The sequence below is a fragment of the Gracilinanus agilis genome, chromosome 1 (genome assembly GCF_016433145.1).
Source record: "Gracilinanus agilis isolate LMUSP501 chromosome 1, AgileGrace, whole genome shotgun sequence".
NCBI classification, from domain to species: Eukaryota; Metazoa; Chordata; class Mammalia; order Didelphimorphia; family Didelphidae; genus Gracilinanus; species Gracilinanus agilis.
The window spans coordinates 88,777,498-88,789,364 of record NC_058130.1 but is presented as its reverse complement, the minus strand read 5'-3'; the positions used below and the strand labels follow the sequence as shown (position 1 = coordinate 88,789,364).

At 45.5% G+C, this 11,867-nt stretch overlaps 1 protein-coding gene across 1 annotated transcript; it reads right to left on the bottom strand.

The window, feature by feature from the left end:
- Nucleotides 1-497: 497 nt before the first annotated feature.
- On the bottom strand, nt 498-9,721 carry CISH (cytokine inducible SH2 containing protein). Its single transcript, XM_044675940.1, has 3 exons — nt 8,503-9,721; nt 3,149-3,366; nt 498-2,580 (listed from the first exon to the last, which is right to left on the bottom strand). Exons 1-3 carry the CDS (start codon nt 8,520-8,522, stop codon nt 2,063-2,065), a joined length of 756 nt encoding a protein of 251 aa, XP_044531875.1. The 5' UTR covers nt 8,523-9,721; the 3' UTR covers nt 498-2,062.
- Nucleotides 9,722-11,867: the final 2,146 nt, after the last annotated feature.

Sequence of the window (11,867 nt, the reverse complement as noted above, 5' to 3'; positions counted from 1 at the left end):
CAAGATCTAGGTCTGAAAGGCCTATTTTCTCTCCAGCCCTGGGCCACACATGAGAGAATTCTAGGACTGGAAGAAGCCAAAGAGATTAACCAATAGGGGAATGACCTCTACTACATCCCCCGTGTCAATTCCAAATAACTCCCATGATGGGAAACTTGTTATCTCAAAAAGCAGCCTATTCCATTACCTGATAGCTTTAATGATTAGAAAGTGGGTCCTTATATTCAATGGACCTTTGAATCTTTTACCCATTGATCTTTGTCCTGCACTTCTTGGCCATATAGGACAAGTTTGTTCCCTGTTCCACATGAAAACCCTTCAGACATTTGAAGAAAGAGACCAAAACACATCTCCACCCTCCATTCCTTCTTCTCACCAGGTTAAATATTCCCAGATCCTCTAAATGATGCTTATAGGGTTTGGTTTCTAGTCCCTAACCCCAACCCCCACCCGTTCTCCCCATCCCATCCCATCTGAATTCCAGTAGAAACGGAGACTACTACAATGATGAATTTATTACAATAATTATTATTATTTTAAAAAGTTTCTTTGTAAATCAGATCTACATTTCTCTCTGTGTGACTAAGGTAAATCACCTTCGCAGGGTCCCTAAGGAAAGGGAAATGAGGTTACAGTCATAGGTGAACTATTCAAATACAACCACCCCTGCTGCACACCCACTCCCCTCCCATCCACTGGACACAGGGGGAAAAAAACCCTGAAAATCCCTGTCCCTCAAGCCACTCAATCATTAACATTCAAGAAGACAGCTTGCCACTCCAGCCTCCGGGGCCTTGGGAGAGGACTAGGGCACTGTGTGGGAGTGTGCAAAATTTCTTCTGAGATTCAGGTGGGTGGGCCAGAATGGAATAGAGGGCTCTCAACCCTAACTGAATTCAGCTCCATGGAGGTAAGGGCCTTCTAACCCTGTGGGGAAGACACCTTACAGAGGATAAGGGAAATAGGGAATTGGTGCTCAAGGTGGGAAGGTGGGGAGCATCATTTACTGGCACTGGTTAGGTTAGGCTTCATTTAAGAAAAAGAACTTGCCACATCAGAGGAAACAAATAAGAAATAGATCTCTAGGACATATTGGAGAGACCTGAAGATCAGAGCAGCAGGTACCTGAAACAGGTTGAGGCCAGCTTGCTGAATCTAGGCCCTGCTCTCATATTATTGAACCAAAAACAAACAAACAAAAAGAATAAATAAATAAATACTGAAAAAACATTTGGGTCACTTTTGGCCTCAGGCCAGAGGGCCCCTCTTCTTCTCTTCCATGGCCTTCCATCCTTCCCTCTTTCTCAGACATTTTTGATGAGCATGAGGTTCATGGAATATCAGGATTGGTAATTCCAGTGGAAAAGGAAGGACGGTAAGGGAAGAGAAGAGAATTTCTGCTGCCTCCTTCCCGGTGATAAACATTCATTGGCAAGCTTGACCAGTCAGGTAGTGTTCACTGGGGGTGGAGTTGTGGATGGGGGTGGTATGTGGTAAGCAGGTTTGACTGCCTGTCTTTGGAGAAGGCTGAGTATAGGTGGTGAATTTCTTTGTTCTGGCCTGTTGCCTGAGACTGAGAAGGAGCCAAGACCTTCTGGTTCAGATAGTTGGCACATGTGTAACTAAGTCAGAGAGGAACCCTAATCTGAGTTTGCGGTGGTCCCACGTCCTGGCACAGCAGAGATGGAATACGATAACCCCATAGTCTCTCTGATATGGCCAGGAAGAAGAGGCCAGGAAAATAAATAGAGGCAGGACCCAAGTCCTATGGCCCTGGTTTGGCCCCCAGAAACTTTAGGCATAGTTACTCTCATCCTGGTCTTAGGTCCCGAGGTCTGCAGACACAGACCAAGCACCTTGCTCCCCATAGGGATGGGCAGAAATTAGGAGAGAAGGAGAGGGAAAGGAGCATTCCCAGTCCTCAAAAGGTAGTTACCATAATCCACACCTGTTGGAATTGTGAGGTCTGTCTTGTTGACTAGGGTTTCTGTAAGAGGACAAATCATGAGGTGGCTTCCTGGTCTTCCCAGGTCTGCCAAGACAGATGGTCTCCGGTTCTGCCTCAGAGCTGGAAAGGGTACTGCCTGAGATAGTCCCCTATCCGCTTGGGCAGAGGCAGCTGGTCAACTTCAGCAGTGAGCTTGTTAATGGTGAGCCGGCATAAGTGTTGTAGGCTAGGGGCACTGTTCTTGCGGACAAAAGGCTGGATGAGTTTCAGGTGGACAGCTGCCACTGCTGCCGTGTTGGGAACTGTGTCCTTGTGGGTGGGCAAAAGTGAGGCGGGGGGTGGATAAGGGGTGTCATTCTTGCCATCAGTTGTGCAAGATGTGACATAATGCTGGATGAGGCTGACCACATCTGGGAATGCCAAAATCCGTGGCTTGGACAGACAGTTTGAATCCAGTCGGAACTTGCTGTCAGCATATTCTATGCGAACGTTGGTGGGGCCCCTGTTGGTCTTGACAGAAAGTGTGAACAGATAGCTGGGGTGAGTACTGTCCCGCACAAGGAAGGTACCTTCAGGCATCTTCTGAAGATGTTGCTTGGCCTCAAATGCTGTGAGAGATCCCCAGTACCAACCTGATGGCCAAAAGCAAGGAGAAGCAATGCCATTAATGTGAAATACTACTCACAGAGTCACTCACTCACCCAGAGAAAGGGAGACCATTCCAGGGAAGCAGCAAAGATTTCATCTCATGGATAGGGAGGAGAAAGAGGCATCGTTGTCATTGTTAATAATTCCCATTTCTATAGTGCTTTAAGGTTTAAAGCATTTTCCCCATAAGAGTCCTGTGAGGTATCATTTCCAGAGCAGAAAGAGAAGAGAGAGAAGATTTGGAATATTTCAGATACTTTCTATAGCAACATATGGAAAGATTAAGGACATTTTCCCTGAGCATCTTCTCTTCCTCCTCCATCCCCATTAGAATAGGGCCTCCCTGAGGCTTGGGGCTTGATCACCTTCTTCTGTCTCAGAGATCTCTGAGGGTAGGAAAGTTTCTAGCCCTCACTCAGGTGTCTCCCTAGACAGAAACTGTTTCATTCTCCTTCTTCTGACTGCCCCTAACCTCAGGTCAGAGTTCTTCCCGACTGAGCTCTCAATAAATGAATGTCTGATGTCCACGTCCCTGGGGAGGGGACCACTCACCAGATTCCCGCAAGTAGGTGAAGGTCTTGGCAATGCATAACAGGTCTTCCTCGGGATCACGAACTTGAGGCAACTCATTCTCAGTCAAGGGTGGTGCCTCTTCCTCCTCTTGGAAGGAGGTCACAGATAGGGGCTGCATGACAGGTTCTGGTAATCCTACAGTTAGCCCAGCTAGTGTCAACCTGCCAATCCTCTCTTCTTCCAGTAAAGGATGGGGTCTGGAAGAAAAGATGCCCTTTGTGAATGGAAGACCCCAAAGACTGACTCCCTTGTTTCCTCCCCCTTCAGCCTCATGTCTCTCCACATCTCACCCTCCTCCTCCTTTCATCACTGATGACATGCCCAACCCTTAATGTAAGTTCATCAAGACTTTTGTCACCCATTACTCCCCCATCATTTTCATATGATTGCTCATTCCTCTAATGCCTCTAAGATTCTAAGCACGCCACCTAGTGCTTGTGGTACCCCCTTGCTGCCCCTTCCCCTGAACTCACACAGGTATACTTTTCTTCAGAGAAACTCTTAACATTTGGCAGCTAATAACTATGTTAAAAAATACAAAGCCCTTTATTACATGTATTCTCTTACCTGAGCCTCACAACCTTGTACGATAGGTACTACAGGTATTATTTTATCCATCATGCCAATGAAGAAACTGAGACTCAGATTAAGCGACTTGGCCCAGTGTTACAAAGCTAGTAAGTGTCAGAGGCAGTTTTTGTGTGCTCAAGTCTCATTCACTCGCAAGCCCAACACTTTATCTGCTATATCAGAGTAGCTTTTGTAATAATCATGCCTGTTCTGACTTCCTCGAAAGGTTGTTGGGATACTGGACTAAGACAATGCTTATGAACGGGCTTTTCAAAAGAAGAGCCTGCCAGTGTTCAAAATCAGGCTCCAGCCCAGTTCCAAGCCTCAAAGAGAAAGCCCTGGCAACCAAGAAGAGATGTATGAGCAGCCCTTGCTGGGAGAATGAACTCAGGTGACCAAATCTTAGTATCACTTCTATGCTCTCAGCTTAGCTTGTGCCTTCCTCTTGTGACACTCCCAGTTCACTGAGGAACTGGTCACCTGGCCAGCCTACCAACTTGGTCTCAGCCTCATTGTGGGAGTGAAAACAAAAATGGAATTCAACAGAGTTAGAGGAGGGCGGAGGGAGAGGAGGGAAGAAGATGCAGGAGGTATTTCAAAGTCCTCAAAGGAACTCTGGTTTGGCAGCCTTAGATGATCAATGCAATGACCCAAACAACATTCCAGTGGACCAGTGATGAAGCAAATGACCTTTGGGTAATGGACTCAAGATGCAGAAAGAGAAATATATTTTTGGAAATGGCCAATGTGGAAATTTATTTTGCTTGACAATGACTATTGCCAGGGTTTTCTCTCTCTCTCTCTCTCTCTCTCTCTCTCTCTCTCTCTCTCTCTCTGTCTCTCTCTCTGTGTATGTGTGTATGCGCATGCATGCACATGGGAGGGGGGTGCAGAATGGGTGGGTGAAAAAACGTTTATTAAGAGGGAAGGAATAAGTGTTTGACTAGCACCTACTTTGTGCCAGGCTAAGTATTTTTATAATTGTCATCTCAATGGATCCTCACAACAACCCTGGGAAGTAGGTGCTATTATTTATTACTCTTATTTTCACAGTTGGTGAAACTGAGACAAATAGATTTCAGGTGATTTGCCTAGGATCACATAGCTAGTAAGTATCTGAGGATGGCTTTGAACTCTGGTCTTTCTTACTCCAAGCTCAGTGTTCTATTCACACTGCCACCAACTGGCTCTAACTAAAATAATAATAATTTTTGAAAATATCATTACTTTGGGAGTCAAGAAGCCTGGGTTCCATTTCTGTCACTGTCACTGTTTTGCTGTGGTATTAGGTAAGGCCCTTCTCTCTGTGGGCTTCAATTTCTCCCTCTGTAAAAATAAGATTCTGGATCAGATCTCTAAAAATTTCTTCCAGTTCTGACACAGGATTCTATGAGAAGGGGGAAAGAGTAAATTCACAGCTCACATTTTTATTGCACTGTAAGTTTTGCAAAGTACTTCCTTCCTTTCTTTTCCTTCTTTCTTTATCCCTCCATCATCCTATATCTTTCCATCTATCTGCCTATCTCTCTGTCCATCTCAGCTCATTTGATCCTTAAACAACCCCAGTGGGGGTCAGATGGTAAGCATAGCTGTTATTACCATGCCGATTTTACAGGAGAAGAAAACTTTGGCTCAGGGAGTTAAAAGCATTTGCTTGTAATTACACAGCATGTATTAGGGGTAGGATTTGAATCCAGGTCTGTCCTGATTCCAACTCTTTCTACTTCTCCATACTGGCAGTCTAACAAAGATGTAGAAAGAGAAAGGAGAAGGAAAGGCCAAAAAGGAGAATGAGGAGTTCTGGAATTCCAAGTGATGGTTTTATTTGGGAGTAGGAAGTGGGGGAGAAGATAAGACCCAGAAAGAAGGGTATTCTGGGAATTAGAGAATACCTTGGAATGGACTTAACTATGCTTTTCCTCACTAATTCTCCTTTCTATAATGAAAGATTCACTGTAGTGGTGGCATTAGACATGTACACACACACACAAAACACACATGTGTAAGTCTCTTCTATCTCTAAGGCTTCTTCTGTTATTCATACTATGCTGAGCTTTGGGCACAGGGCCTGCCTCTCGCCTATCCCTCTGTCCGTCCTGCTACATTCCTCTAAGAAGCTGACATCCTAATGGGGGAAGGCCTTTGACAGACATACCCACCCCAGATATGTCCTTCCACCATGAACCTACTACACAACTCTATAGGCTCCTATTAAATACAGTCATGGGTTTGTACTGGAGTATTAGGTGTCTGCATACCTGTTTATCTTAAAGTATGGGTATATGTGCAAATATGTAGGTATAATCATGCTCCTGTGTTTTACGTTTAGCAGTTGATTTGTGTTGGCTATTGAGATTCTCTCCAGAGACAGAGCCAGTCTTGTGTGACGGGAGGAACATTAGTTTGGAAATGAGAAGGCATGGGCTCTAATCCCACTTTGGACACTTCCTACTGGTGTGACCTTGGGCAAGTAGATCCTCCCCTCCCCCATACAAAATGTCAGGATTGGACTATATGATCTGTTAGCTCTAAGTCCTATGATCTTTTAAAGCTGCAGATTGACACTATGAGCCTAACGAAAGAATGTCTAGCTGTGTACTTAGTTTCTGGAAAGGAATGGAAGTGGGTTTGGGAAAGTTTGGGGTGGGGGGTAGAGGATGAATGAGAATTGTGTTCCATTCAAAGGTAGGCAGAGGTACTTGAGAATGAGGAGGGGGAAAGGAGCAGGCAAGAAAATGGGCAACTGGTTCCCCTCCAATGCAGTTTAGAAAGTGACAGGGCAAAACAAGGGGCCCAAAGAAGAGCTCAAAGCTCAAAGGGAGTCAGGCTACCAGCCTGCCCTCGAGTGTGCTTCCTGCCAAGCATGAAACATGGAACAAAGTACAGTAAAACCTGAAGCCCAGCATGCCAGCAACCTGCCCAGGAGTCAAGAAAAAGCCAAGGCAGATAAATAGAGGTCTAGATTATTTACTTGGAGCGGGGGAAGAACCAGAGTTTGGTTGAGCTAGGTTAGTTATGAAAGGAAGGGGCCATTAAGGTTAGAAGAAATGGTCATGGGAACTAAAATCACTGATCTCTACCATCAGTCTCTCCCTGATGTCCAGAAGTGATGAGGATGAAGAGAGAATGAGGAAAGAATGAGAGAGGGAGTAAGAGTGAAGAGATGGCAAGGAGTGAGGGAGGAAGGAAAGATGAAGAATAGGAGGAAGAAAAGAATAAGTAGGGGAAAAGGAAGGAGAAAGAAAGGAGACAAAGAAGATAGGAGAAGGAAAAGGAAGATATGAGGGCAAAGGAAAGATAGTGTGAGGGAAGAATAGAAAGAAGGGGGGAGGAAATAAAGAAGAAAAAGAAGGGAGACGGAAAATAGGGAGGGAGAGAGGAAGGGAGAGAGAAGAGAAAGCCCTTCCTCTTATTTCTCACTCCTATTTCTCATTCCTTTTCCTACTTTTTATGGGGCAAAAAAGTTTTAAGGAGAAGCAGCTGATGATCCCCCCCCCCCTCCAAACTCTAGCTTTCCTTGCCTTCCTTGGATTTCTGCTTAACTCTTTCCCTTTACAAGGAAGTTCTCAGTTCAAGAAAGGACAAGTTAGTGCAAAAGGGAGGGCAGCCTGCTAGATGATGGGATTAGGAAGAGTAGGAAGGAGACCTGGGCATCAGAAGTCAGATAAGCAGACCAAGAAGTCTGGAGGTTTGGTTTTATACTCTCCAAATTTGCCCTTCTTTGTTGATGTTTGTTCTGAATTTTAAAAAAAAATTCCAGAGAGGGGCCGAGGAAATAGGTAAAGGAAGGGGAACCAGCTGGGAAAAGGTTAAGAAAGACTTGGCTTTGAGAGATAGGAAATGGCAAAATCTAAAGCCCATTTTCCTCCTTCCATGGGAGAATCTTGCTAGAGCAGCCTACCGAGAAGAACCTCACTGGCTTTCTTTCTTCAGGGATGATAATGACAAATTACCACCAAAGAGGTCTGGGCTAGGGTGATAAACTTTATGAGAGTCTACTAAGGAGTATTTGAAAGCCTAGAAGATCACAGCTGGAAAGGATCTAGGAAGACATCTGGTCCTACTCCCTCCTTTTACAGATGGGGAAACTAAGGCTCAAGGACAGACAGACCTTGCCCAAGTTTACTCAGTAAAAACTGTTGAGTTCTGACTCCCAGGCCAGGGCATCTTCCACTACCCACGCAGCACTAAGGACATTGGTTAAAGGTTTTCCCACCAGACCAGAGCCCATTTCGGCAGGAAAAATAGGGGAATGGGAATTTTTAAGGGATCAGGAAATAGGAGGGGTTTATGCGAGTTCCATCTCTTTCTTCTGAGGTGGGACTTCTCTAAGCGTCCTTCAAATCTACTTAGGATCCTTATTGTTTTCTGGAGTGTTTCTTCGTTTGCCTTTCCTTCTTCCTCTCGGCCTTTCTCAGAAACCCACCTCTCCTAAGTTCTGGAAAAGTCTCTATCACTATATGTATGGACTGGATCAAGAGGAGCTGACAGCATTGTTTGCTATCCATGCCTTTCCTATCTCCGCTCTCAGCTATCAGCCCGGTTGGGAGTGAGCAAACACCTTCCTAGCTTGGTCTATCCGAGCTGGAAGGGACCTGTGACCCTGGAGCCTTCAACCCTACAGACACTGGCTGGGACTTCCCCGAGTGCTGACAGACTTGTGCGGTGTGGGGCGAGGGGCTGGGAGGGAGATGGGTATTGAAGATAGAAGCGAGAATGGCGGGTATACACATACAGACGAGGTGGGATGGGATGTCTCTTACCCCTGGATGCAGAAGATCATGTCCCGTCGGGCTTCAGGGAGGCCAGCCGCCGTCTCCCCCTGAGTCCTTTCTCTCGCTCTCTCTTCGGTCCTGGTCCGAAGCGAGAGATGGGTGGCGGAAAGATAGCCCGTTCCTTTGGCGCTCCGGGAAACAACCCGGACAATGGTCAGCCCCGGGTTCAGCAACTCCAACTTCAGCAGGGCGTGGGGCTCGTGGTGATGGGTCAGGGCTAGCCGGGGCTCCTTGTTTTTTGGCCTCCTCCCTAGAGCCAGCTATAGGAAAAGGACCCAGGAGCCAAGGATTCCCGCAATCAGCCTCGAGGAGCTGAGCAGAACCGTCCGATCACCTTCTTTCTCCGTCCCAGAGAACTCAGGCTCCCAGGCCCGGCCAGAGGTTCAGCACCGCCAGCCTGGCAGCGGGTCCAGGATCAAATGAGCAAGAGGATTCCGGAGCCCAGAAGACAAGACCTATCCTGTGGCTGCAGCTCGTTGAAATGAGCTGGAGGGGAAGGAAAGAGAATGAGTCGGGGCAGGGGGAGAGGCGGGGGAGGGGGAGGAAGGGGGAGGTGGAAACACACCACTGACTAATCTTTTGTTTGCCTCTTTTAATCTATTCCAGGAAGCGGTGGATTCCGGGAATTATATTGTATTCACATCACTGTTCCGACCGATAGAAAAAAGAAAAAGAGATACTCTGTTGTATAAATAGAGTTCCGGGCACTGAGAGGACCTCGAAGCTAGGCTGTCGAGCTGCCCCAGGGACTTGTGGCCCCTCAGTGAGAGGCAGGCTCCCTCCCCAGGGGACCTGACAGCGCGCCCGGGTCGGAGAGGCGAGGGAGGGAAGGAATGAGGCAAGGAGGACTGCAAAGAAAGAAAGAAAGAAAGAAAGAGCCTGGGCAAGGCGATTCCCTAGGACCTAGTAGCTAAAGCGATGGGAGCACTTAAGGCTGATGGCTAGGGCTGTGAGTCCTTGGCCCGCAGTTAACCAGAGTTGGAGAAAGGAAATACCTTTGATAGATTTCCAAGAACTTTCCAGGAAAACAGGGCTGGGCTAGGGGGGCCGCCCAATGAGAACGCAGAGAGGCTGGGCCAGCCGAGGAAGCCGCCCAATGACAGCGCCGTGAGGCTAGCTGTACGCCCAGGAGTTAGGTCCCTCTCCCCCACCCCCAACCTCCCCACTCCCGAGACAGAGCGGGAGAGAAAAAGAGAGAAAGTGACTGAGGAAGAAAAAAGGATAAGAAGTGAGACGAGAGAAAGAACAGAGAGAAAATGGAGAGAGAGAGCAGAAAGGAAGGCAAGAAGATGACCTGAGAGAAGAAGGGAGAGAGTGCAGAGGCTTAGGTGTAGGATTGGTTCAAACCTGACTAATGAGACTGATTTGTTCTGACAGTCTCTGATTGTGGGTGGGTATATTATCCGTCCTCTCGATCTTTCCTGCTTCTCGCTCCATCCCTGTGCTGTGGTGCCTTCCTAAAAACCAACAGTCCTTGAATTTAGGGAAGGTAAAAATCATCGCCATAAGCTCAGTCGAACCCCTCTTGGTGAGCCCGGCGGGAAGAATACTAGCTTTGGTTCCAAAACCTAGTAGAAATGGATTTTCCACAGTTTAGGATTAACTCCTCTTTGAAAAAAACAAAATAAAACAAACCCAACCTCAGATTGCTTAACTGCCTGGGAATACAATGAGAGCAATGCATAAATAGACATTCTAAGACGCTGAAGGGAGAGCTCCAAAGTGACCCTGTTTTCCAAAAGTAATGCCTGCAACAGCAAGACCTGGAGTCTTCTGGTCTAGGCTGAGTTCTGTTCTCTGAGATAGGGATTAAAGTTGGGCTCAAAGTGAAAAATTCCTCCTCTCTCTCCTCCAACTCCTTCCTCCCCATGGACCCACAGCCCAGAGGACTGGAAGGCACAAGTTTATTTAAGGTAAGGAATCTTTCCCCAAAAGATTCCAGCTCTTTTTTAGGATTTGCAGGGACCAGTGGCACACAGATTCGTGTTTTTAGAAAGAATTGTTTATTATTTCATATTTATTTACTGGGTTTCTTGCATATCTTTTGTTTTCTTCCAATATCTCATAGCAAGAACACCTAGGAAATTTCCTGATATAGAAAAAAAAAAAGAGTACACTAAATTAGGAATAGAAATTTAGCCACACCTGCTGGCTGTGTGACCTTGAGCAAGTCCCTTCCTCTGACCCTCAGTTTCTTCATCTGTAAAATGAAATGGTTGGACTAGACCCGTTCTAAAACCTCTCCCAGCTCTAAATGTTGTGATTCTATTTGATAGGTGAAGAAAATAAAGCCCATAGGGGATATGTAATTTATCCAAATTTACATTTCAAATTAGAATTATAATACAACCAGACCTAGAAGGCAGTTGGTGATACAATGGATAGGCCAGCAGTTCTGAAGATCTGAATTCAAATTTGACTTTATTCACTTATTAGCTATGTAACCCTAGGAGAGCCACTTTATCTCTGTTTGTCTCAACTTCCTCATCTGTAAAATGGGGATATTAATAACACCTACCTCTCAAGATTGTTGGAAAGATCAAAGGAGATATTTGTAAAAGGCTTAGCTCAATGCCTGATAGGTGATAAGAACTAAATAAATGCTTATTCCCTAAAACCTCAAGTCACTAGGGAAGGAATGTCCTTTGGAGGTTATTTATTCCATTGACTTACTTGTCTGAAAAGGATAATGAGTTCAAGAAAGACTAACTTGCCCCAAGTCACAACCCAAATAAAGAACACAGCTGAAATCTGAACCCAGGGCTTCTGCTTGAAAAGCCAATGCTTTTCCATTGTATCAGGCTATCTAGGTGGCTTAGATACTTCCTAGCTATGTGAACTTGAGCAAAGGTCTGTTTGCCTCTGTTTCCTCATCTGTAAAATGAGCTAGAGAAGGAAATGGCAGACTACTTCAATATCTCTGCCAAGGAAACCCCAAATGGGGTCATGAAGAATCACATGTGACTGAAACAACTGAACAACCAAAAAGTACCAGACACTGTGTGCTAGGTATTGGAGCTATAAAGAAATGAATGAAACAGTAGCCATTTTCAAGGAGCTTTCATTCTGGAGTGGGAGCAATATATCAAGGGAACATGCACACAGATAAATAAATAACCAAGTATATACAAAACAAATACAAGATTGTCCCCCCCCCCTTTAGCTACAATCTCTATCTACTTCTATACATATTTCCCTGGTTCCTTTAAAAAACAAAACCATTATTTGATCTTACAATAACTATTTATACATATATAATGTATAATAATGTATATTTTCCATAGTTTTATATATAACATATATATAATAATATAGGCTATTCCAAAAGTTTTCATGCAATTTTAAGCTATTAA